Source organism: Giraffa tippelskirchi, chromosome 3 (assembly GCF_054371585.1).
Source record: "Giraffa tippelskirchi isolate mGirTip1 chromosome 3, T2T-mGirTip1v1.2.pri, whole genome shotgun sequence".
In the NCBI taxonomy this organism is placed as follows: Eukaryota; Metazoa; Chordata; class Mammalia; order Artiodactyla; family Giraffidae; genus Giraffa; species Giraffa tippelskirchi.
The window spans coordinates 130,887,293-130,914,984 of record NC_137277.1 but is presented as its reverse complement, the minus strand read 5'-3'; the positions used below and the strand labels follow the sequence as shown (position 1 = coordinate 130,914,984).

Genomic DNA, 27,692 nt, shown 5'->3' with positions numbered 1-27,692 from the left:
GTAAACTCATTAACAACTCTGCACCACACTTCCCTACTCTGTGACATGGAACTTTGCAGTCATGTGAGATGAGCTGAGATACCGTACACGAAGTGCCTGGTACACCAAGGGTCTTCAGTGAAAGGTAGCCATTTACATTTACTATGATGACTGGCATTCCTCCAGCACTTACCTGCCTATTTCCATCCCTTGGACCAGACTGCAGGGTCCAGGCAGAGATGACATTGAAGGCCTTGACCACTGTGCAGGTGGGGAAAAGGGAGGCCAGGTACTCAGCATTGGACTCATGGTGCTGAAGGTGCTCCTGCTCTGTGGGGTTGCTCACGTCCACCAGGATCTTGCCAGCCAGCTGGTCACTGAGGCCACACAGTGTGGAGTAGTGTTCCCGGAACATAGCCACGAAGATGACCTCCGGGGAGCCCACTGCCTCCTCCTGGAAAGTCACTCGCGCTGCTGAGGGAAACAGCCCAGCCATGCGTTTGGGGTTGCGGCTCCCCACCACCACACTGAAGCCGGAGCCCACCAGGCGGGTGGCCAGGGAGCGGGCAAAGTCCCCGCTGCCCAGGATGCCCACGTTGGGAACCTCACTGGGGGCCTCAGCAAGGCTGCCATCACTGTCCACCAGGTGGTGGCTGATGAGCGGCTTGTCCATCTTTCCTGATGTTCTGGTGGCTAGAAGAGAAAACAGGAAGTTGGTCAGCCAGAGGGCTTGTGGACTGCCCCTCCTACCAGCTCCCTCTCTTGTCCATCAGAACTGCATGATGGTCCAACATTCACCCAACAGGCATTTCAGTGTTAACATGTGCCAGCATGGGGGCACAAGCTGAATAAGTCCCAGCCCCTTCCTCAGGAGCTCACAGATTCCAGAAAGGGAGAGGGAAGGACCTCTGCGTTCCACTCTGTCCTTTGTCCTGAATTATTTCCTTGGTACAAATTTGTGAGAGTGAGAGTGCTCAGAAAGAAGGGTATGGAATTTCTATGATCAATGCTATGCATGTCTTTTCAAAAGCATTATGTAATAGCCATTGTTACTATCCAGGAGTGACCCCAACCTCAGCATCATTGGGTTTATCGGATTACCAGGAAGGGTAGACAACATGTTCCTGTGCTTGTTTACATTCTGCATTTTGGAATGGTATCTCTGATGCTCTTCTTCAAGTAGACAGTGAGAAGCTTAAAGGTAGTGACCTCATCTTATTTGACTGTGGATCTCACCATTTATCACAAGGCCTGGCACAGCGCTGGTGTTCAGTGCTTACTGAACGAATGAATGAATACCAGAATTCTACTCTCTGAGGGTAGGAGTGGAGTGGGACTTGACAGTGAATGGGACCTAAGATTGGGCCCATGAATTTGGGCTACAAATTTACAGTAAACTTGGGTGGGAAAGTTATTTGTTTTAATTGTCACCAATTTCTAGCTGTAAGTTGCTATTTTCTTCGGTATGAATGTAAAGCAGCAACACAGTAGTACTGGCCTATCTGCAGCTTTGTCACCAGTAATGACCAATGTCACATCGCAAGTTTAATCGTGAAAGAGCTCTCCAAATATGATTTAAACTCATCATTAATTTAAAATTATGGTAGAGAGAACACCTAAATACATAAAGCAAATATTAATATACCCAAAGGGAAAATAGCAACAATAACAGTAGGGGCCTTCACTATCCCACTTTCAATAATGGATGGATCAGACAAAAAAAAAGTCAGCATAGAAACATTGAACTTGAACTATACTTTAGACCAAATAAACCCAACAAATATATAGAGAACATTCTATCCAACAGCAGCACAATAGACATTCTCCTCACATGTCACAGAACATCCTCCAGGACAGAGCATATGTTAGGTCATAAAACACATCTTAACAATTTTAAAAAGCTGAAATCTCATCAAGTATTTTCACAATGGTATGAAACTAGAAATCAGTAGCAGGAGAAAAATTAGAAAATTCACAAATATGTGGAAATTAACATACTCCTGAATGACCAATGAGCCAAAGAAGAAATCAAAAGAGAAATTAAAACAAAAAAACTATCTGAAGCAAGCAAAAATGGAAGTATAACATACCAAAAAGTATGAAGTGAAGCAAAAGCAGCTCTAAGAGGAAAGTATAGCGTAATGCCAAAATGAAGAAAAAAGAAAGATCTCAAACAACTTAATTTACATCTCAGGGAACTAGAAAAAGAACAACAAAGTCTGAAGTTAACAGAAGGAAGGAAATAATAAAGATCAGAGTGGAAATAATTGAAATAAAAGCTAGAAAAGCAATAGAAAAAATCAGTGAAGACCTGGTGTTCTGAAAAGATAAAATTGACAAACCTTTAGCTAGATTCACTAAAGAAAAAAAAAAAGATAAAAAAGAAAGAGATATTATAACTGATACCACAGAAATACAAAAGATCATAAGAGACTATTAAGGGCAATTATATGACAACAAATTGGAGAACACCAAAGAAATGGATAAATTCCTAAAAACGTACTATCTACCAAGACTGACTCATGATGAAATAAAAAATCTGAACAGGCCAGTAATGAGTAAGGGATTGAATCAGTGATTTAAAAAACTCTCTGACTTAGCTGACTAGATAGATGTTGAATCAAAGAAGAATATCTATAATGATCTAAAGAAGTTACTAAGACACTCCTCCCTTTCCTAACTACATGTCTCTGTGAGGCTGGATTTTCTTCATACATTTCAACCAAATATTGCCCCACACTGAATGCAGAAACATGAGAAGCCAGCTCTTTCATATTAAGCCCGCCCTTAAGGAGATATTAAAAAATATAAAACAATGCCTCTGTTTGCATTACTTTTTGTTTTGGAAAATATCATTTTCATGAAAATATCTCACTATTTTAAAATAAAATGGATTTATTGTGACTATTTTAAAATAAATTAATAAGCAAAAAACCAAAAAAACCCCAAAGCCTCTCCCAACAAAGAAAGGCCTAGGACTGGATGGCTTCACTGGTGAATTCTTCCAGAGATTTCCTGACAAAGTTAATGCTAACTTTCCTCACTCTTCAAAAAAACTGAAGAGAAAGAAACACTTCCAAGCTCATTTTATGATGCTATCATTACTCTGATACCAAAGCCAGATAAGGACACTACAAGAAAAGGAAATTACAGGCCAATATCCCTGATGAACATAGATGCAAAAATCCTCAATGAAACACTATGAAACTGAATTCAGCAGCACATTAAAAGGATCCTACACCATGATCAAAGTGGGATTTATCCTTGGGATGCCAGGATGGTTCAACATAGGCAAACCATTAAATGTGATATGCCATAATGAAAGAATGAGGGATGAAATTAATATGATCATCTCAATAGATGCAGAAAAAAACTTTAATAAAAATGAACATTCTTTCATGATAAAAACTCTCAAGTTAGATACAGAATTAGGAATGTACTTCAGTATAATAAATGCCATATATGACAAGCTCACATGTAACATCATACTCAATGGTGAGAAGCTGAAAGCTTTTCCTCTAAGATCAGGGACAATACAAGGATGCCCACTCCTGGCCACTTCTATTCAACATAGTAGTGGAAGTCCTAGTTAGAGCAATCAGACAAGAAAAAGAACAAAAGACATCCAGATTGGTAAGGAAGAAATAAAATTGTCTTTCTTTGCAGTTGACATGATCTTATATATAGAAAACTCTAAAGACACCAGCAAAAAACTATTAAAACTAAGAAATTAATCCAGTGAAGCTGCAGGATACAAAATCAACATGCAAAAATAAGCTGTATATATACCAACAATGAACTATCTGAAAAAGAAATTCACTAAGCAATCCCATACAGTACCATTAAAAAGGACTTACCTGGTGGTTCAGTGGGTAAGAATCTGCCTTTCAATGCAGGGGGTGCTAGTTTGATCCCTGGTCAGAGAACTAGGATCCCACATGCCTTGGGGCAGCTAAGCCGGTTTGCCACAACAAAAGATCCCATGTGTGCTGCAACTAAGGCCCAATGCAGCCAAATAAAACAAATAAATAAATATTTTTTTAAAAGAATAAAATACTTTGGAATAAATCTAACCAAGGAGGGGAAAGATCTGTACACTTAAAACTATGAGACACTGATGAAAGAAATTGAAGAAGATGGGAATAAATGAAAAGACATTCGGATTCATAGCTATCTATATAAAAATTTCAATGACATTTTTCAGATATAGAAAAAAAAATACTAAGATTCATACAGAACCACAAAAGATCCCAAATAACTAAAGTAATCTTGAGCAAGAAGAACAAAGCTGGAAGCATACTTCCTGATTTCAAATTATATTACAAAGCTTTAGTAATCAAAACAATATATTACTGACATAAAACAGACATAAACCAAAACAGAATAGCCAACCCAGAAATAAACCCATGCATATATGGTCAAGAATACGCAATAGGGAAATGACAATCTCTTCAATAAATGGCATTGGAAAAACTGGACATCCTCATGGAAAAGAATGAAAGTGGACCCATATCGCATATCATACACAAAAATCAACTCAAAATGGATTAAAGACTTACACTAAAAAAAAAAAAAAAAAAAAAAGATGTGAAACTATATTACTGTCCTAGAAAAAAACTTGGGAAAAAGCTCCTTGACATTGGTCTTGTCAATGACTTCCTTTAGGTTTGACACCAAAAGTACGAAGATCAAAAGTAAAAACAAACAAGTTTAGTTTGACTACATCAAACTAAAAAGCTTTTGCACAGCAAAGGAAAAATAAACAGTCAACAATATGAAAAGGTAATCTATGGAATGGAAGAAAACATTTGTAAATCATGTATCCAATAAGGGGTTAGTTTCTAAAATATTTAAAGAAATCATACAACTCAATAGTAAAAACCCAAGTAATCCAATTAAAAATGCAAAGGAATTAACAGACATTTTGCTAAGGAAGACATACAAATGGTCAGCAAATATATAAAAAGATACTTAACATCACTAATCAGGAAAATGTAAATCAAAACCTCACACCTGTTAGGATGACTAGTGTCAAAAAGTCAAAAGCTAGTAAGTGTTGGCACACATGTAGAGAAAAGAGAACCCTTGTGCACTGCTAGTGGGAATGTAAATTCGTATAGCCATTGTGGAAAACAGTGCAGTGACTCCTCAAAATATTAAAAATAGAACTGCCATATGATCCAGCAAACTACTACTGAATATTTACCAAAGGAAATAAAATCACTATCTTGGAGAGATCTGTACCCCATGTTTATTGCAGCATAATTCATAGTAGACAAGATATGGAAACAACCTCAGTGTCTGTCCGTGGATGAATGGATAATGAAAATATGGTGTATGAGTACAATGGAATATTATTCCATCTTAAAAAAAAAGAAGGAAATCTTGATATTTGCATCAACATAATGAACCTGGAGGATATTATGCTAAGTGGAATAAACCAAATACAGAAGACAAATACTGCATGACCCCACTTATATGTGGTTCTGAAAAACCCCAACTTAGAAGTACAGAGTAGACTGGTGACCAGGAGAGATGGGGAGATACTGGTCAAAGGGTAGAAACTTTCAGTTTATGAGTATGTTTGGGAGATCTAATGAACATTATGGTGACTTGATATCATTACAATTGATAATGGCACACATTATAGGGGGGTTGTAGGAATGAAGAAACCAGTATGTGTCAAGCATCCAGAGCAGTGCTCTCTCAGCACTCAAGCCAGCACTGGGTGGACGGCGGCTCTGGTGATGAAGCAGACCCTGGGTGCCAGCAGCAGGGATGAGGTGCTGGAAGGAAGCAGTGACCCCGCCAGTGCCTCTGCACCTGGGGAAGAGGGGTGGGTGGTGACAGGGGCTTTGCAGTCAGCCTTAGATTTCCAGGCTAGCATCAGGGATTTGGGCCAAGATAACTGTACATCCCTCCCTAGGGACTCCAGCCTTCCCTATGGCCAGTCGGGGCTGGGACAGGTACCCTGGGGTCTCCCCAGTCCCTGCCCCAGCCACCTGGAGACACCGGTGCCAGAGAAGGCTTTGTTCCTACGGGAGGGAGAGTCACCACGCTGAGGCCTCCAGGTCACCTTCATGTTTACCAATGATTTGGAGGATCCCAAGCAGGTCCCCTCGTGAACAGAAGCCTCTCCTCTGGCTTTGCTCTCCTCTTCTTCCCATCTCCTGAGCAACTACCACGTGCTGAACACTCTTAGGAGCATAAAGATGAGTAAGAGATGCTCCCCACTCTCCAATGGTTTATAACTGTGAGTGTCTGTGTGTGTGTGTTGGGTGATGCAGGGAAAGAAGGGATAGGGCTTCCAAAGGGGCAGCCAATGACAACTTCATGGCACACACAGCCTCTGCTGGCCCTTGAAGAGCCCCGAGTGATCTACAGCCTCACAGTAAACATGAACCAGCCCAAAGAGAAGTCAGTGAGACCTGGACTTGGAGTCCTGTCTGTGTTTATCCCCAGACTTAGCATCACGAGGTGGGAGGAAGTGTTCAGGGCTGGCACTCAAACTTCACTGCTCAGAACCTCATTTGTATTTGCTTCCCGTCAGGGATCTGAGGTGACGCAGCTGAAGCTGAGGGAAGCCACAGCCCCAGACTGGGGGACCTGGGGCTGGTCCCAGTTTTTGCCTGAACTGACCCTGAGACATTGGAACATCTAGGGATCTATTAAACATGAAACACCTCCAAAGTGCTTCTTGCTACCAAAATTTGGTCCTTGGGACAGGAAAACGCCAGCCACCTGGGCAGAGGTGCTAGGTTCTGATCATAGCCACACCCATTGCTCACTACCCAGGTGCTTCTGCACTTTAGTCCTCTCACCTTTAAAATGGGGACACAAATTCTATTTTTCTCCAAGGACTGTTGTGAGAGTGAAATTAGTTAACAAGAGCTCAGAGCCACCTTCTCTGACTGGTGCTATGTGTACGTGTGTGTGTGTGTGTGTGTGTGTGTGTGTGTGTGTGTGTGTGTGTGTGTGTGTGTGTGTGTGTGTGTGTGTGTGTGTGTGTGTGTGTGTGTGTGTGTGTGTGTGTGTGTGTGTGTGTGTGTGTGTGTGTGTGTGTGTGTGTGTGTGTGTGTGTGTGTGTGTGTGTGTGTGTGTGTGTGTGTGTGTGTGTGTGTGTGTATCCATGTGTACTATCCTCTGAAGTGCTTCATGGGCCTTTCAAAATTCTTCGGCCCTCCCAGTGCCCAGCTTGAGGCCTGCAGCTGGCATGATGCTGGCAAGGGCAGGACATGTGGTAGGATCCTGGAGGCCTCAAAAGTCTAGCAGAGCCCCTGTTGCCTGTGCATGTGACCCAAAGGTGAGAGGGCCTAACACTGCCTGGGCCCTGGCTTCCCTGCTATTCTATTTACAGATCTGGGGGAGGTGGAAGGGAGGGGATCAATTTGCAGCTGGGTCGGGGCAGCTGGGGCCTGCTGCCTGCATACATATACCTGCCCGCCTCCCCCTCTCAAACTGTGGACAAAATGACATGTAGGCCCGGTTGTGCAGGAAATGGCACAAACCACAGTTCCCAGTTCCTTCTGGGTCTCTGCCCTGCTTGCTGGGCCTCTCTTCCTTCCCGGCAGGGCCATAACATGGGTTATTTGTGGCTGGGAGCCAGGCCTGGCCCACAGGCCTGCCTGCCAGCTTCTGTCTGCTCTCGGACAGGCCTTCAGAGGTGGGCAGTCAGGGCATGGACAGCGCTGCAGCCCCTTCTACAAGGGCGGCACATACCCATCAGACCCCAGGGGTTGGAGCAGGCTGCAGCCACGAAGGCGTTGCTTTGGGGTTGGATGTGGGTGGTGGCGGGGGTGCCAGCTTGGCACCCTCTAGCTGGAGGGTCTGCAGGCCACCTGGGATGCCACCCCCTCCACCTCCAGGGCAGAGGCTAACTTAGCTAACATTTCTGGCCTCATGGACTGAAAGAGGAATATGGTACAATTCTTGCCCTCAAGTGGCCCACAGTTGTGTTCAAGCTTTATTTTTAAATTTTAACATTAAATCTGGGGGGCACACATTCCTGTAATTCTATGTATGTGCTGTGCTAAATCACTTCAGTCATGTCTGACTCTTTGTGACCCCATGGACTGTAGCCTGCCAGGCTCCTCTGTCCATGGGCTTCTCCAGGCAAGAATACTGGAGTGGGTTGCCATGCCCTCCTCCAGGTGATCTCCCGACCCAGGGATCAAACCAGAACTGCTCTATTTATTTATAAATTAAGTATATTTTAGTATGATTTGTGCACTCTAATGTTATATACAGAATAAATCATATATAAACACACATAAATGTAAAGAGATAAGGCTAAAAATTTAAATACAAACAGAAGCTCTAAGTTTTCTTCCCACTCCCAAGGATGATCTCTGACAACCCCTGGGGAAGTTCACACCCTCCAGACACTGGGGTCCCCACGGAGTGACAGGCACAAGATGCAACTGAACACGGTCTCCTGGGAAAGGACCCTGCCTACAGACAGGGCAGCTGGGCAGCTTCCTGCAGGAGGTGGGCCTGAGCTGAGCCTTGAAAGATATGCAAGTGAGCTCACAAAAGCCTTCTAGAAAGATGAGCCTGTGTAAGAAAAGGCCCAGGAGCTGAAGAGCAGGGATCCACAGATAGCTCGTGGCCCTGGGGCAAAGGGAGTATGTGCCCACAGCCAGCACCCGGGAGTTGGCAAGACATAAATGAAAATGCAAATTCTTGCCCAGAACTTTAAAAAAAAAAAAAAAAACACCTAAAAAGCCATAGAGATGAAGAGCATGGCTCTCAGAGGCTGGAACTCTAGGTTCCATCCTGACAATTTCCTCACCAGTAGACACTGGATAAGTTCCTTCAGTTGCCTCATCTGTGAAATGATGGAGGTCTGCCTGGCTTCCCTCAGTGGGCATGGGGTAGTTGAGCATGGTACACACCTGGGACTTTGCCTGTGGTTAGGGACCTAGGGGGCTTCTCTAGGTCCTTGTCTGTTGGTGTCCCCATGCCTTGCCCCAGTCAACTATGGGAAGGTAGAGATCACCATGCTTGTTCCATGGCCCAACTTTTAAAACCCAGCCTTGTGCCTGACACATTGCAGATGTTCTATGCATAGTTGTGACTAGAGATACATGTCACAGGAGCTTTCAGCCTCAAAACTTACTCTATTTGTCCTTTGAGGGCAGAAATCCTTCCAAAATGTGGTGCCTGTTTCAAGAGAAGGCAAGCACACCCTCACCCAGAACCCAGAGATCAACCAGAGCTGCAAGAAGGGATGTTCTTGAGTCTCATCTTGCTTTTATAGAACTGTGTTATAGGCTTCTCTCCTCACTCACTGGCAGGACATTTATCAGAGCTGTCAGCCCGCTTGCCTCTTAATTAAAGCCCTCCCAGATCCTGCTAGTTGGCTGTGGACAAGAAATACAGACGACACACTATCAAGAAAGTGAAAGGACAACCCACAGAATGAGAGAGCAATTTTGGAAGCCATATATCTGATGAGGGACTTGTTTCTAAATATGTAAAGAACTCTTACAACTCAATATTAAAAAGACAACCTATATAAAATTGGGCAAAGGATTTGAGTAGACATTTCTCCAAAGAAGATTAACTGGTTTTCAAGAAGCACACAAAAAGATGCTCAACATGATCAGCCCCCAAGAAAATGCAAATTATCAAGAAAACCATGAGATATCAGTTTATACCCACTAGGATGGCTTAACCAAAAAAAGAGAGACAAAGATAAAAAGTGTTGGTGGGGATATAGAGAAATCAAAACCTACATCCACTGCTATTGTGAAAGTTAAGTGGTACAGCCACTGGAGAAGAAAGTCTGGAAGTTCCTCAAAAATTTAAACATAGAGTTTCTATATACTCCAGCAATCCCACTTCTAGGAACACAGATACTCTAGAAAAATGAAAGCATACATACACACAAACATGTGTGCACCAGGGTTCCCAGTAGCATATTCACAATAACCCCAAAGTGGAAACAACCCAATGACCACCAGTCATGAATGCATAAACAAAATGTGGTTCATGCACACAATGGAATAACATTCATAATAAAAAGGAATAAAGTACTAATACAAACTACAACATTATGAACTTTGAGAATATTATGTTAAATGAAAGGAACCAGTCTCAAAAGGCCACATATTGTATGATTCCATTTATATGAAATGCCTAGAAACAGGCAAGTCTACAGAGACAGAAAGTAAATGAGAGGCTGCCAGGAACTAAGGATGGGGGGAGGAGTTGGGAAAAATGAAGAGTGACTGCTCACTGGTACAGGGTTTCTTTTTGGAGTGATGAAAATGTTCTAAAATTGATTGTGGTGATGGGTGTACAGCTCTGTGCATATACTAAAAACCTCTGGGTGGCTTACTTTAAATGGATGAATTATACAGTACATGAATAAAAATATTACAAAAAATAAAGTTATTACAAAAAAACCTGAGACACTACACATTTTTACTATGTATAAACTAAGAGCAAACATGCTTTGGTGAGAGTTTAAGGACTCCTCATGAGTTAATGCATGGATTTTGTGACATCAGTGTTGGTGATTCTGCAACCTTCCCAAGTTATCTCCTAGTTTTTTCCAAAATTTGAGGTTTCTTAACCCCAGGACCTCTAGAAAAGTGACGCTTATGTAATCAACACTATTAACTATTGCTGTAGGGGAGATGGTTGTTGCTCTTGTTTAGTTGCTCAGTTGTGTCTGATTCTCTGCGTCCCCATGGGCTGTAGCCCACCAGACTCCTCTGTCCATGGAATTTCCTAGGCAAGAATACTGAAGTGAGTTGCCATTTCCTTCTCCAGGGGATCTTCCTGACCCAGGGATCGAACCCATGTCTCCCACATTGCAGGAGGATTCTTTACCACTCAGCCACCTCGGAAGTCCCAAAGGCAGATGGTACCATGGGCTAAACAGCCCTCTTGGCTTTTGAGTGGGCCTTGCAGCTTTTGCCCACACAGCTACTTCTCTGCATTCTAACTCATGTCCTCACAGCTGTTCCAGAGCCACAGTAGATGACCTTCAAGGAAGGGTGCTGAGGCCTGAGGCTCACTTACCAGCTCCCGGGATGGGTCAGCAAATAGGGCACGTGTGTTCCAGTGAGAGGGGACAGGCAGGCATCATCTGCTCCTCATCCAAGTGGCTGAGGATTTATATAAGGACCTACGGCTGGAAACTAGCACACAGCTGCCAATCTGCCTGCATTAGGTCCAATACATTCATCTTTCCCCACCAAACTCATCCCTTCCTTAATTAGGCAGAAGATCGGCCCCTGAGAGCCATCAGTGGTCATTGGGAGGTTGCCTAGCAGAATGTGGTCTCCTAAAACATCTGGATTTACTCAGGATCAGTCGCCTTAGGAAGATGAAAAGTGGGCCAGCAAGAACACAGGCAGTTATGGAGTCATATTTCAGCTGCAGCACTTACGAGCTGGGTGGCCCTGGCAAGTCACTTTACCTCTCTAAGCCTCAGTTTCTTCATCTGTACAATGGAGTAATGTCACTTACTTTAATGAAACATAGTAAGGATTATAGGAGGTAGCAAAGTGCCACGATCCGAGCCTGTTAAAACTCACACGAGTTTCATGTTGTTCCTCTCTGCCTAGGATTTTTAAAAACCTTTGATCTGTGTAAAGCAGAAATAAATGCACCTAAATCAATAAATGATGTTCTCTGCTGAATGGAAAATTTTACTCTAAAATTTTCTAAAAATACGCTCTGAGATAATGGTCTGGATATCTGCACACACTTCTCACTAAGACAATTGGAGGAAAAGTCATGCTGCTCTTTGGGGCTCAGGAAGAGGTAACAAGGGGTGGTCGAACAGGAAGGGGTACAGTGGAGAGAGGCTGGCGGTCAGGGGCAGGGCACCAAGGGTGGTCTGGGACCGGGCTTTGCTAGTCCCAGCACCAGGCTCCCTGCCAGGGATGGTCCTCATGCCACTGGTGTTGACAGGCCACCCTTCCTTACCAGCAACCCCAGCTCCTAGATCAAACCCCACCAGCAGCCACTCTGCCTTCATGCTCTTTGAGACCAGCCCTTTTGCACTGACAGGATCTCTCCTTCCTGCCTTTGTCCTTCCCAGACTCCAAGGGCAAGAACAGTCAAATTCACTTCTGTAATCGCAGCACTTAGCCCAGTGCCTAGCATGTATTAGGTCAAGCCTGGAGTCTTCTGGAGGGCTTGGTAAAACATACTGCTGGGTGGGATTTCCCTGGTGGCTCCATGGTGAAGAGTCTGCCTGCCAATGCAGGGAACATGGGTTTCAACCCCTGATCCAGGAAGATCCCATATGCCGTGGAGCAACTAAGCCCATATTCTGCAACTACTGAGCCCACGTGCTGCAATTACTGAAGCCTGAGCCCTAGAGCCTGTGCTCCTCAGTGAGAAACCGCTGCAATGAGCAGCCCATGCACCACAACTACGGAAAAGGCAGTGAAACAACGAAGGCCTAGCATGGTCAAAAATAAATAAATTAATTAAATTATATATATATTAAAAAAAATAAAAACATACTGCTGGGCAGGACTTCCCTGGTGGCCCAGTGGTTAAAAATCAGTCTTTCAAGCAGAGGACGCGAGTTCAATCCCTGGTCAGGGGAACTAAGATCCCACATGCCACGGAGGAACTAAACCCAGGAGCTGCAACTACTGAGCCTGCACACTACAACTAGAGAGTCTGTGCTCTGCAACAAATGATCCCAAGTGGCACACAGCCAAATAAAGAAAGAAAGAAAAAAAAAACCCTACTGCTGGGCTGCATCCCCAGGATTTTTGATGCTGCTGGTCCTAGGACCACAGGCTGAAAACACTGCAGCAGATGCTCACAAAAGATCTGTGTGAGGGGCGAGTGAATTAATGAATCACTTGCATGTAAGAACCACTCCAGATATGACTTCTTCCTTGAATTCTTATAGTCAGGCACAGCCTTTAGGCCACCTCCTTCATAAAGCCTCCCTGACCCCTGGGGCCCCTGGTATCAGTAACTCTGCTTATACTCCTCTCAGTCTTGAGGGCCAGGTGCGCCCCATCCCTACACACACTATGGCCTCCCAAAGCTGGCTCTTTCTGGTAAGGAGAAGGCGGTCAAGGCTATGGTGGCATTGCCCACTCAGCCAATGAGGCAAACCCTCCAGGCAAACTTCTCCCATGGCCCCCTCCCCATCCTGTGTGTAGGTCACCAGGCCCACTGCAGGCTGAGGGAGAAAAGAGTAGTAAAACCAGGAGACCACACAGATCCTGTGGACTCAGGAGCCCCCAACACATCAACTGGGGTGATCTCCCCAGAAGACTTAGTTTCCTGAAGGACCAAGAATTCAGATGGTCTGAAGTCATATCCATATCCATGTATTCTTTCTCTAGGATTTGACAGCCAGGCCTGGAGGAAATGCTCACTGGCACAGTTCATCACTACCCACCGTCAGCACAGAGGCAGGAGGGTGGTCAGTGCTGCTTGCAAGGAGGAGGGAGGACGTCCCGGTGGTCACCACCAAGGCCAGTGGCGCAAAGCAGGGAAGATGCTAGCTAGGGGCCCTGTGCTACACAACCCCAGGGGCACCATTTACATTGTGATCCATGTGAACAGTTCCCTCTGGAGTTGTGCAGTGCACATCCTGTGTAGTTTTACGTAAAGATTGGTCCTGCCAACCCTGGTCTGAAAAATTTCATTCGTTATTCCCTGAATACCCACTGCTTACCCAGCAGGTGTTCTGGCTGCTGCTGCTGCTATATTGCTTCAGTCGTGTCCGACTCTGTGTGACCCCATAGACGGCAGGATTCTCCAGGCAAGAATACTGGAGTGGGTTGCCATTTCCTTCTCCAATGCATGCATGCACGCTAAGTTGCCTCAGTCGAGTCCGACTCTGTGCATAGACAGCAGGATTCTCCAGGCAAGAATACTGGAGTGGGTTCCCATTTCCTTCTCCAGGTGTCCTGGCAGGTGGCTAAAAAGATGGTTTGTCCACTTGAGGCTCTTAGGGGAAAGGCTGGCTACACCCTGCAGCCAGGAGAAAAGTGCTTGAATGAGGGCGTGCCCAGCACTGTGGGAGCCAGAGAGGAACACTGGCCTCTGCCCAGTGAGGTCAGGGTGCTGGCATGTGGAGGCAGCCAGCTCCCTATGGACCGGTTAAGCCAGCCAGGTTGGAGGCTGTCAGGCAGTGGCAACTGAATCTGCCGCCTCAGCGATGGGGGTTGAATGGCTTCTCACTTTCCAGGGACACGGTGCTGCAACTCCTGGGGCCAGATGGGTCTTGTGGCTGGTTGCTCCCTCTGCCCTTTCCCCTTGCCGGGATGCACATTTGCACATCCAGAAATGGGCCCACCTAGCTCTGGGGGCTCCCCTGCCCCTGGGGAGGATAGAGAAAGGGAAAGGGGCAGGTCCCCAGACTTCTGCCAAGCAGCTCAGCCTGTCTCACATGGCCAGATTCTTGGGTTTGGGGTGTATGTTTCCTGGCTTTGCCCAGCTGATGGGCCACCTTTTCCAGGAAGCCTCTGGGGTGCCTGACCCTGACCCTCAGGGGCCTCTGCCTCTGAACTCTTAGGGACAGTGGGACTTTAGGGATAGTGGGACTCAGCCTCCACTCTCCAGCTGCTCTGTGTAGGGATGGTTGTCACGCCACCCCATCCCAACCACCTGCCACAGGCCAGATCCACACAGAACTCTGACTTTTGTTAGAAGTCTCTGAGAACTCAAAAAACTGGCCTAGGCAGTACTGGGAGCACCTCCTGGCTTCCTCCTGGGCCCTGAAGGATAGAGGGGACCTTGTGCTCTGTGACGCAGTCTGCACTCGTCACATTACCATTGACTACATATACCGGTTTGCTTGTCTATCACCGCACCAGACTAGGGGCCACTTTGGACTCATTTCTGTGTCTCTAGCACCTGGTCTGGGGGCCTAGCACCATGTAGGTGCTCAATCAATGTTTGTGGTCTGGATGACTTAACTGCTAGATTCTGTGCCTGAGGGCAGAATGTGCTTGGGAGTGAGCCCTGGCTGTTCACCCCAGAACCTAGCTGGGGTCCTCCTCAACCCAGAGGGGATTAAATCATATGATGAGTTTCGAATTCCTACTGTAGCTTGGTCATACTGTTAGAACTGGCCAGACATTTTACTGTTTGATGAACTTAGTAACACAGAAGACAAATGCATATCCAGAAATGGGCCCACCTAGCTCTGGGGGCTCCCCTGCCCCTGGGGAGGATAGAGGAAGGGAAAGGGGCAGGTCCCCAGACTTCTGCCAAGCAGCTCAGCCTGTCTCACGTGGCCAGATTCTTGGGTTTGGGGTGTATGTTTCCTGGCTTTGCCCAGCTGATGGGCCACCTTTTCCAGGAAGCAGGAAAGGGGAATGTCTTTGTCATTTCCGAAGACAAATGCATTCACACACTGCAAAGAAACAGAATGAGGCAGTTCGGCTCATGCAACTCTGGCCAAAGTAGCAAATCAAGCACCACATCTGAGGGACATCAGGGTGCAGCCTGGTAAGGACAAACCCAGGGAAGGAGGCTTCAGGGATGCTGGGCCAATGGCTCCAGGGTCCATGAATCTCTGAGCCAGGAGGTAGCAACCATTAAGAGCGATCTGCCCAGTCTCCATCAGGGAAGAGTTCCTGGAGCAGGTGAGGCCCAGCTGTGGCTTCTTGCAGATGAATTCCTTGGCTTTTCCCAATCTAGACCCACCTGGCCTATGGTCTTGACTCTGGTCATCCTTCCTTATGCTTTTTCCTGATCAAGTCATAGACTTAATCTCTGTGCCTAAAAGTCTTTTCCTTCCAAATGACAAAATTCAAGGTCCAGCAGAAAGGCCAGTCCTCTACGAAGCCCTCACCCTACCTCTTCTTCGAGTTAGGATTAACCTCCCTCCCCTGGTCCCCTTGGCCCCCTGCAGCATGTTGACAGGATGGAACCAGCATATAATGGTAGGAACTTTCTCTGAGGGGCCCAAAGGGTGGATGGTGGTGGAGTGTCCAGCCTCCTTAAATCTCCATTGCCCTTCCCCATGTGCTAATGTTAATATTAAAATGAATACACTTTGATATGAATAATTCTCATTTCCCAGTCTGGTAAAGTGAATAACAGCTCCTACAAAATCTTTCCCATTTTATAAATCTGAGAGACAATCTAAGTACCAAGCCAGCTACTTGTTATGCAAATAGATACGGTTTTCTGGGAAGTCGCCTAGTTCCTCCTTCCCTCCACATGACTGCCCCTAAAGCCACGTCATGTAGAAATCCTGGTCTCCCCGGAGCTATGAGGTCCGCCAGCCCTTCCCTACTGAGATGCAGCTGGGAGGTCACAGCCCAGTACCTGCAAGTGTCTGGCACATGTCACATCAGCAACAATCGGAGTCAAAGAAGAGAGGATGATGTGGGGTCTGACTCACATGGTGGACAGACTTTAACTGTGGACTTGTACACTAAGGGTATCACTGCTTCCATTTCACAGATGAGAAAACTGAGGTCAAGTTAGGACTTTCTGAAGGCTCCTAGATAGCTCTTGCCCTAGCCCCATCCAGTGCTGCTCATGGACATGGGCGTGAGCCAGTCATCTGGTCTACAAGGGGCTTTGAGGTGGTCTTGGCTTCCTCTCTGCTCTCCCTCCGCCCAGCTGAGCTGCCCAAACTCACACTTTCCAACCTCTCATTCTCAAGTTGTTTCTGCAAATCCAGGGCTGCCCTCTGTCCTAGATTCTAAACCACAGCAGCACCGGCCCTCCCTCCCTGATCTCAGGCTGAGGGGTCCAGGGGGCAAGAAGGAGGTGCTACCTGTGTCCAGTTGCCCCCCCCCCCAAGCCCCCACAGCTGACCTGACAGGAGACAGCATAGAAGATGCCATCTCAAATACAGGTTTAAAAGCTGGGTCACAGACACACATCTAATTGGTGCATTTCTATTTTTTTTCTGCGAGCATTTTCCCTTTCTGATGGACTCTAACAAACATTTTACTATTATATTTCTTGTAATACTGCCTGGAATCATTATTTAGACATCATTAAAAAATCATTATATTTTTAAAAGGAAGGCTGAGAAGTTCCTACAGAAGAGAATAACAGAAAGCAGGGGTGCATGCACATGCATACACACACAACCCTGTACACACACAAAGACACATATATGCAAGTTTGGTTGGACAGAAAGGTTTATCACCACACCGCTTGCAAAATAGAAGTGAATGAATAATACATAGGGCTTTTTACAAACATTTAGATTTTTGAAACATTCTAAAAAAATCCTGTTTGACTACTTACAGCAGCAGTTCTCTGATAAACCGACCCAGAAGTGGTTACTAATAAGTAAAATTTACAATTCCCAAATGAACCTGCCTTCCACAGAAATATGTCATAAACATTAACCATTTTTTTTTTAACACACCAGAACCCACAAAGCCAGTGCTCACATTAACTGAAGGCATTGTATATGATAAATCCTTGAACCCTTTACTTGAAAAGGTTTCTGACTTAATGTGCAGATGATAAGATTTCCCATTTTGGGAAGAACATCACCAGATGGTGCTCTTTGGTGGCAGCTCTAAAACAGGGGATCCCCGAGATACTGGGGTACACGTAAGCAGACCAGGACTGGAAGTGCTGGAGAGAGAGCCCCACATGCTTCCCAGGTCATGTGGCTCTGCACCCTATAACCAGACTCACCCACGACAAGCCGATGCGAGGGTCTGATGCACGCGTCCCTTGACAGCCCTACTGTGATCTGGCCACCTGTTCTCCCTGGGGTCTCCCCCTGACCTCTAAGCTGCCTGACTTTGGCCTGGAAGACAGAACTCAGGCGGATGCTCAGAAGGCGTGGGACTGCCAGGGGCTTGGACAGCCGGGCTGCCACCGCCTCAGCCTGCACTCTGGTTCCCGGCTACAGGGAGTGGATGGGGTAGTGACTGATGCTTGGTTTCAGAGTGCACTGCGAGCGAGTGGCTCTGGCTTGATACTTCCTGTTTAGGGAGGAAACCTCACTGGTGATAATTAGTGGCTCAGACTCAAGTCTCTTTGCTACAGGAACTGAGGCAGGACAGCCAGCAGAACCCAGGATACATAAAATGAATAAATGTCATCCATCGCAGGGCAGACTGCCTCACCACAGGAGTGTGTGTGTGTGAGAGAGAGAGAGATGCCTTTACTTCTCAGATACAAAGCCAAACGTAATGGCTGCAGAAAATGGCAATTTACCAATTGCTGCAGGGGGTAATTTATCGCAATCGCTGTGGTTGTCATTGGCTTAGTGATAATTCTCTCTACATTCGGTGCCAACAAGGCTTCACAGTCGTCTTTACTAGCTAGTTGGTGCCTCTCTCCGGTGGGGAGCCAGACAGAGAGACAGACAGAAGGATGAACAGAAAGACAATACTGTCCAGAGGACAAAGCCTGGACAGGGAAGGCCTGCCTGTGCAGTGACCCTGGAGGCCATGCCACACCAACAGCACAGGCGGAGGCCAGAGGTGTGGAAGCTTTTGTATCATTGAAGTAAATTATGCCAAGTTTAGTCTTATGACAAGTACTTTTAATTGTTTTCAACTTGGAAAACTGGTGATTTTTGGAAACTAGCTCTGAGGAACCATGGGCATCTGGGCCTTTGATGACCAGAATACACACCCTGGTCTCCAGACAGGTTTACTCTTATTACCAGCAACAGGTCAGGGCCTGCATGGTTCTCTGCTAAGGCTCCTCTGTCTCACCCTGTGGGCAGGGAGGGGCATTGTGGAATGTCTTCAGAGTCCAGCCTAGACCCAGCAATGTACAGACTGACTTTCCTCTGCTCAACTCATCTGCCACCCCTCCTTCCAGTCCTCACTGCTCCCCTCTTCTGCCAGTGCTGTCACCTCCACCTGAAGTCTTCACATCCTCCTGTCCATTCACACTCCTCTTCCCTGAAGATCTAGCCTGAACCCTTGGGCATGCAAGACACCTCCAGGCTTCCCCACAGCCCCCCACCCATCTCCCTCATTTTGAATACAGAAGCAGCGGTCCTCATGGGGGATCTAGTTAGACAGATCTACGTGTGAATTCAGGTTTGACCATGTATCAGCTATGTGATCCTGGGCAGGCTACTTTCCTTCTCTGTTCTGACGGTTAAATAAAACAGTAAGAATGAAAGCTCTCAAACCTACACCTTAGAACTGCTATTTTGTACGCATGGCCTGTGTTCCACTGTGGGCCACCGGCCACATGCAGCCCTGGACTCTTTCCCTTCTGCTGCCTAGGAGCATTTTGTATCCTCATTTGGCTTCCCAGTTGACTGTAAGTTCCCTGAGGGCTCTTCACTCCTGTGTACCTACACAGCCCCTTGGAGAAGCTGCCCTGTCAGGAAACCACACTTCCTTCTGAAAGCAAACCCTCCAGGCGTGAGCTCTAGGCATGAGCAGCACCCCCATGGTTCCAGCTTTGATGCCCTATCCCCTGGGGTTCTCCCCAAGCCCCTAGTTGTGTCCTGAGCTCCCCCAATGTTGTGATTCCCCCTCCCTTCACATGCTGCTAGATCAGAATGTTCTAGAAGAACTGTAGCAAAACTTTGTTGTTGATTAGTTGCTCTGTCATGTCTGACTCTTTGTGACTCCATGGACTGTAGCCCGCCAGGTTCCTCTGTCTATGAGATTTCCCAGGCAAGAATACTGGAGCAGGTTATCATTTCCTTCTCCAGGGGATCTTCCTGACCCAGGAATGAAACCCTCATCTCCTGCATTGCAGGCAGATTCTTTACCGTTTGAGCCACAAGGGAAGTCCACAGCAAAATTATGAGAGGACAAATGCTGCCAAGCCAGAACTCACAGAGCAGTCAGATCTCCAGCCTCCAGCCTTCCAATCTAGGAACACCAGGAGGGCAGGGCTTTCCCAGATCGAACCCCCTGAACTCTCATCACAACCCTTGGCCACCTGGCTCAGCACATCTTGTTTCTTCCCTAAAAATTCCAGGTGCCACCTGATTTGCAGCCAGTGTGGAGCCATCTCTACAGACATCCACAAAGGGCCTGCTCTGACTTCTAGGAGAGGCTCAGCCCCACACCAGGTCATGGCTCATTTGCCAGACCCCCACCCCACTGTATCTGTGCAATACTGACCCATGTACACGTCTGGCTGGGCACCTGGACTTGGCACAGACCCCTTTGATTCAAAAGGCCTGTTGGGGTGACTCCACAGGCACTGTATTTGGCCAGCCTGTCTTTCACAAAATCTACCTGGAGGGCACATCTAACAGGGCCACCTGAAGCCCCTTAACATCCTCAGCTGTGAGCCCTGAGTGATTCACCTTCAGAGAGACCTTCACCCCAACAGCAGGGCATGCTGTCACCTCCCCAAGCCCACCAGTCAAATCACAGGCCTCCCCTTTCCACAGCCTGACAGCCACCAGAAGCGCTGGTTGCTACAGTCATGGGTCCTCCCATCACAGATGGCACACAGGCTCTGGGAAACATGCTGTCTGCACTTGAGCCAAGACAGCCTGCTCCCCACGGAAGACTTAGGAGGCCCATTCACCAGTCCATAAACTCCTTTACATTTACCTTGACTGATTTGATAGTCTTGGGGCTGCATTTTTCACAGTTTAATCTCCTAATTGGATAGCTCTAAAAGGCTTAAAAATGTGCTATGTGCTTTGACCTCACCTGGATCTCATTAAGCAGAAGAGGGAGAGAGAAGTTACTGCCTGATTACAGACCAATTAGGGCTCACCTGTTGCACGTTTTGCTAGATGACAATGGTGACTGATGAGGACAGACTGGAAAGAGTTGAGCATCAGGTAATTCTCCAGTGACAGTGTTCCATACCTGAGGACGGGCGAAATCTTTTGCTCTGGGTTGAAGAGACAATGCAGGGGTTTGTGATTCTGCATAAATTTGCAGCCACTGATCCCGCCAGGGCAGTGGTCAATACCTCCAGCTCAGGGAGGAGCCATCTCTGGTTTTGAATCCTGGCTCGCTTGCATTAGCTGTGGAACCTGGGCCTCAGTTCCCCCACTCATATTCAGAAATAAGTGGAGTGTGTTGGTTTTTGTGTGATTATTAACGACAACCTACACTCATCCTGCTAGAAGTGGGACTCAAACCAGGCAGGTCCTGAGTGCCTGACATCAAGTTAGTGCTCAGTAAATGTTGAATGAAGAAACAATTAGGCAAAATATGGACAAGGAGTTATAGTCAGTGGTTAGGAGAACAAATCTGGTGTTAAAAGAATGGAGTCTCATGTGTTCTTGGGACAGTCACAAGGCTGGGAGAATAGCACTGTCTATTTCATAGGAAAGTTGGAAGGTTCAAGTGTGCTCACACCTATAACATGCTTGGCACGTGGGAAGCTGACTATTCACTTATGATGATGATTGCATTTCAGTTATGAAGTGGTGCTCACTGCATGCCAAGGGCATGAAGGGCTGACATGCAGAGGACTGGGAATGGCAGATCAGGTTGGACAGGTAGGTGGGCCCAGCTGTGGGGCACAGATAGGAGGAATTGAGACTTCTGTACCCAAATGTTTGAAAATCACCTAGCGTGCCTTGTCCCCACCCCTTGCCTTCCCACCTCCAAGTTCTGTAACCCAAACTAAATTGAGGCCTGGGCTCAAGACCAGGTCTGCAACAGAGAAGCGGACCATGGAGACCACGCTCTAGTGAACTGAGGGGTTCAGACAAGAGGAGCAATGAGCATGTAAGGTTCCCAGCTGCTTTTCACACTTAAACTCTGGGAGAATGGGAAGGGGTCTGATATTTATTGTACTCCTAAACCTCAGCAATATCACACAGTGCATCCTCCCCCAGCAGGCACTATTGTTCCTGTTTTATAGGAATATCAGGTCCCAAGCCCTTAGCAAGGTCTTATAGATGAAACAGGTTCAGAGAACGGAGGCCGTGCTTTAGGCCACATGGTAAAGGGCTGTGATGACTGCAAAGCCAGGCACCCTCCTCTGCAGTCAGCCACTCCACTGCTCAGGTTTACAGCTATGGACTTTAGTCCTTACATTTCCCCTTTTAACTATCTGAAGCCCTGCCCAACACTCTGATATATCCTACAAGGGAAGGGCCCTAAGTTAAGGACAGAAAACATGGAGGGGAGAGGAGTTCATCTGTTTGGCGTGTCTAGGCCAAAGAGGGCATACCTATGGTCCCCGTGTGACCAGGCCTGATCCTGGGGAGCTCAACAAGCTTGAGGCTGTCTGTCCAATCCTCCAATGAACAAACGGCCTGGCCTGAGCTCCCTGCAAACTCTGAGGCCAGGGTCACCACATACCAACTCCAGGCCTTCCTCTCCCAAGCCTGGCTGAGGCCACTTGTCCATCATTCAAGGCCTCCTTCCGGAAAACTTTTCTATCCCAGTGATAGCCCCTGCCCCCACGGAGTCCATTCATCCATCAGACATTGCTTAAGTGTTGTAGGGGAGAGTCAATTGACTCCATGTTGGATCTATTTCTTTGACTTGCTTTTCATCGCTTTTGTTATTATAATCATACGTTAGGGCCTGCCTCAGAGAACCCTGTCCCTCTGCCTGACTGTTACTCTAGAGTGTCCTTATTCAGCTCCGAGGGAGATGATCTGACCCTGTCCACCAGTGAATGGCTGTAAGAAAGATGAGAATAGCATATCCCTTTCCCAAGGCTGGCCATTCCCAGAGATGTTTTGCAAGACTGATGGCCTTTTTTACTTTACTTCCTCATTGCCTCTATTCTGCTTTTTTGCCTTAGTTCCTAACTGCTTCTCTCTCTGGTTCTATAAAAGAACCTAGCATCCAGACCCCACAAGATGGTTTGTTGGAGATATTAGTCTGCCATCTTCTCAGTCAGCCAGCTTTCCAAATAAAGCATTCCTTGCCTCAACACCTTGTCTCTCGGTTAATTGGCATGTTGTGTGGAGAGCAGAGTGAACTTGTTCTTGGTAACAGAAGCACCTGCTCCAAGCTGGCCCCTCTGGAGGCCACTGGGGATACAGATGAGGGTAGAGATGACTTAGATACGGTCTCAGCCCTCCAGGTGCTCCTGACAAGATGCTAGGGGGGTTCACTCTGCAGAATTGGACTCGGCCAGCTGTGGGTAGGACCTTGTTGTTTAGTCACTTACTTGTGTCTGACTCTTTTGTGACCCCATGGACTGTAGCCTGCCAGGCTTCTCTGTCCATGGGATTTCCCAGACAAGAATACTGGAGTGGGTTGCCATTTCCTTCTCCAGTGGATCTTTCCAACCCAGGGATTTAACCCATGTCTCCTGCACTGGCAGGTGGATTCTTTACCGCTGAGCCAAGAAGGAAGACCTAGGTATCTGTATTTTTAAGAAACCATGCAGGTGACCAAGGGTCACACCCAGGTAAGACTCTTTGGTCTTGTGGATTTTCTGGCCCCTAGCCTGGGATTCTTCAGGCTGCCACAATCCTCTGAGAGCATGGCCTATCTCTCCCAATAGCAGCCTCCTCTCGGCTCTCAGGTCAGATAAATCTGTGTACAAATCCTACTTTTGCAACTTGGTACTCCTGTATCCTTATAAAATACCCATGCTGCCTGAGGCTAAGTTTCCCCATCTTAAATGAGATAATAATGGTGCCTTCCCATATGGAGGATTAACTGGAATACTGTGTGCAAAGCAAGAATTCTGGTATAGATAATGCACAATAAATGTCTGCTATTAATCATATCATCACTGGACTCTGATGGACATACTTCCCTGTATTTCCAGGATCCCTATCTGCAGCCTGTGTCTCAGAGGTGGCCTTGGAAACCTCTGAGGCCTCTCCCCAGAGTCCTCTGCCAGGGCTCCAACAAGACCTGTCTGCATTTTCCCTGAGGACCCAGCTTCCTGGTCCTCAAAGGACATACTAACTCGTCGTACCCTCCCCTTCATCTAACCCAGAGTGAGCAAAGTTCCAACCACGCCTCTCTGGGCAGCCTGCCCCCAATTTCGGGGAAACCAGTAAGTTTGCCAGGCAAGAACTCCGCGGGCAGAGGACACCGGTCAGCCCAGCCTCTTCCTGGTCAAGGTCGGGAGCTCCCGCCCCTGCCGCCTGCCCCGCCCGGGGCAGCCACAGGGTTGCGAGGCCTGGCGAGAAGATCCCACCCACCGCTCCGGCGCTCCCCTGAGACCGTGGGTGGGAGCAGCTGGGAACAGGGGACCTGTGGACTCGGCGGGTCCGCGGGGTGGGGCGCGGGACGCAGCATCCCGGGGAATTAGCTCGGTCCCTTCAGTCCCGACCCCGGCGCTGCGCGCACCCGGCCCTGCCCACCTCGGGTGGCGCACGAGGTTGGGAAGGAAGGCACACAGGGAGTGGAGGACCCAGGACCCGGGTTCGCTGCCGCCGGGCACACGTGGCTGGGTCCCAGTCGCCCAGGTTTCCTGCATGCGTGGGGTGGTCCAGGCTCAGGAGGCTACGGGGCAGCCTCCGGGGCCGGGGTCCCTGGCAGGGCGCAGCCCCGCGGCGACCTGGGCGAAGGGTCACTCACCTCTCGGGCCCGCCGCTGCTCCGAGCGGCGGCAGCAGAAGGTCCGCGGCGGCGGAGGCGGTGGCCCGTCCCGGAGGCTCCTCCTCTCCCGGGGCCCCGCCCGCCAGCGGGGCCGGACCTGCGGGGGAGGAGGCCGCCCGCCTGCCTGCTGCTGCTGCTGCTTATACGGCTTGGCCACCTCCCCCGGGGCCGCAATCGGGGAGCTGCAGGGTCCTCGATCCCCCCCTGGTCCTGCAGCTCCAGCAGTGGTGGTGGGCGGCAGGGACGAACGACCCTCCCCTTCCCCGGCCTAATATTCCTAAACTTCCGGAACTGCTCCTCTATCTCCCCCATTAAAGTGGGCAACTCTTAACCCGGACAAGCAGGGCGTCTGGAGTCCAGAGTAACTTCTGGGACCGGCTGGTTCCCTTCATCCGAGGGACACCTCAAATCCACGTCCATTTCATAATGCCAGGTTAAGTGGCAGGCCACGTTAACACAGGTGAGAAGACGCCAAGGCACCAGTTCAACCTGGCTTCCTTCCATCCTGCAAGGGGCGCAGCAGCAGAGGCCCCCTCCTCCACTAGGCTGCATCCAGGCCTCCGTGCTTCCGTTGCTCCTCTGTCCCTGGTCTACCCTTAGCACCGACCTCTGACCCTTCTTCAGAGTCCTCACTTCCAGGGCCTGGGAGCTGGGGGGAGGGACCTTGGGAGGTAGTTAGTCTCCCCATCTAGACTTCCTGGGCTTGAAACTACCACCCTGCCCTGAGACAGATGACCTCCAGCCCTGGATGCTGTCCTCCACTCCCCCATGATGGTGGCCTCCCAGCACAGCCCTGAGTCAGGTATAAGGTGAGGGTATCTTTCAGGTGCCTTTCTAGAGGGGTGAGCCTTCATCTGAAGCCCTTTCTCACCTGCAGTCTCACATCATGTGCTGCTGACCACCATTCCTCTCCTTCTGCAGGTGAGGACGCGGGGGCTCTGATGGTTGTGAGGCACCAATGTCACGCATGTTCTGGGAGGCTGACTGGGGGTTACCTGACCCCTGGGACTCTCTCTGGATTAGTCCTCTAGGACACATTCTGCCAGCCCTTGATAAAGAGCTTCAAATTACTCCAGGATCCCAAGCTGTTATGGGGAGATAAGTCCTAGGGAGGGGCTATCTGAACCCAGAGACCAGAAAGGCAGGGGCCTGGGCCTCAAGAATGGCCCCACAACTAGACCTCAGGGAGCACAATGAGGGGGAGAGGCAGAACTCTGGCCGGGTGGTGGGGTGAGAGTCCTTTCCTCCATCCTCTCATTTCACCAGCATCTTGCGCTTCCTCACTTCCATAGGTTTCCTCTTGCATTAAATACCCACCTGCCCCAGCTCTCCGCTCTGCCAGACCCTAAGGCCCAGCTTCTCTCCCACCTCCTGTCCCACCCTGCCCCAGGAAAACATCCTCTCTGAGCTCTGGAGGCAGTTCTAATAGGTCCTCTGTGCACTCTACACTCAGGGAACCGCACCATATCATAGTGTTCCAAGTACTAGGGACACAGTTGCTCCATGCCTGGTTCTGGTCCTAGGATGGCAAGTTGCCTCTGCAGTGACTTTGGGGAAACAGAAATGAGCATGTAGCCTTCTTTGGTGTCCCTCGCATGATGCCCTGAACAAGTAGGTGCTCTTTAAATATCTGCTCTGTCTGATGAGGGTCTCTGAGCACCCTTCCTGTTACTCCAGAGGAGTTGGAGTACAAGGAGATGCAGCTTGGGAAATAGAGACGCCGAGAGGTCTTCCAATATTCTTGGAGGATCTGTCTAGCATCCTTCCAAAGAGACCTGGTAGGCTTCTGAGGGGCTCCCCATGAGTTGGAGAGAGAGCAAAGGCTGGAGCAGCAGAGATGCACAGAGGAATGTCCTAGTGGAGCATGAGCTTGTGCAAGAGAACAATGAGGAGCCTGAAAGGCACAGGAGAGAGGTGAACACCTTGCTGAGGCCAAGCACCTTGGTGGACAGAGCACCATCCACAACATCAGCCTTTGATACTTGGCCTGTCTGTCTCACCTGACATGGGGCCTAGTGTGGGTGAGGGCCGAACCAGTGTTTCCTGGAGCCCAATTCCCGGAAGCAGACCAGCCATCTCCTGAGCTGGGAGGGACAATGGTGCACTGACATTGGTTGAGCACCTCCTCTGTGCCAGACTCATCCACGGCAAGGCCAAGGGCAGAGCGGCTGGAGCCATCCTTTGGAGACATTTGTCAGATTGTGTTACTCCTTGGCTCAAAACTTGCCCCTGGCTCCCTGGTCTCTGAGAGTCAAAGCAAAGTCCTTGCTATGGTGACCAGGCCCAGCAGGACCTTGTCTCTGGCTCCCTTCTCTTTGCTCTCACTCAGCCCTGCCACACTGGCCTTCTCCCTCCCTCCTTTGGATCCTTGAGAAATAACGTCACCTCTGTGAGACTCACCCAATTATCTGCATCACTCATCTGGGTACCCTGCCCTATTTCTTTTCACTTAGCCTTTTTCTCCTTCTAGTGTGTGATCGGAGAAGACAATGGCACCCCACTCCAGTACTCTTGCCTGGAAAATCCCATGGACGGAGGAGCCTGGTAGGCTACAGTCCATGGGGTCGCTGAGAGTCGGACACGACTGAGTGACTTCACTTTCACTTTTCCCTTTCATGCACTGGAGAAGGAAATGGCAGCCCACTCCAGTATTCTTGCCTGGAGAATCCCAGGGATGGCGGAGCCTGGTGGGCTGCCGTCTATGGGGTTGCACAGAGTCGGACACGACTGAAGCGACTTAGCAGCAGCAGCAGTGTGTGATAGTCACTCAGTCGTGTCCGACTTTTTGCGACCCCATGGATTGTAGCCTGCCAGGCTCCTCTGTTCATGGGATTATTCAGGCAAGAATAATCCCATGCCATTTTCTCCTCCAGGGGATCTTCCCAACCCAGGGATTGAACCCATGTCTCCTGAATTGGCAGGCAGATTCTTTACCACTGAGCCACCAGGAAAGCCCTTTTTTCTCCTTCTAACACACTATAAGACACACCTCTGTTTGCTGTTCATTAATGTTCTGCTCCCACAGAAATGTAAGCTCCTTCAGGGCAGGGAGTTTTATCTGCCTCTTTCACTTCTGTATCCCAGTGTCTGGATGAGAGCCTGGCACATAGTCGGTGCTCTGTAAACAGTTGTTGAATGAATGCTTGGCCATTCTCAACCTTCTGCACCTCCCAGCATCTCTGGGAAGCTTCGCCCAGGGCTCCCACCCACCTCTGGTCTCCTCCTTTGCTTGCCCCAGAGCTAGCACTGCAGGCACACAGGAGGTGCTCAGTACATGCACTGGTGGATATCTGGATATGGAGCCCCTGCGTGT

At 48.4% G+C, this 27,692-nt stretch overlaps 1 protein-coding gene across 3 annotated transcripts in view; it reads right to left on the bottom strand.

The window, feature by feature from the left end:
- Positions 1 to 24,439, bottom strand: part of STEAP3 (STEAP3 metalloreductase) — a 46,126-nt gene extending 21,687 nt beyond the window's left edge. The window contains exons 1-3 of one of the 3 annotated variants that reach the window (XM_081575848.1): positions 24,360 to 24,439; positions 20,620 to 20,739; positions 173 to 672 (exon numbers count right to left, since the gene is read on the bottom strand). In XM_081575848.1, the coding sequence (XP_081431974.1) occupies positions 173 to 672; positions 20,620 to 20,683 (564 nt within the window). In that variant the 5' untranslated portion in view covers positions 20,684 to 20,739; positions 24,360 to 24,439. The remainder of the gene's footprint in view (positions 1 to 172; positions 673 to 20,619; positions 20,740 to 24,359) is intronic. The other 2 variants (XM_081575849.1, XM_081575850.1) reach the window with 2 other exon arrangements.
- Positions 24,440 to 27,692: the final 3,253 nt, after the last annotated feature.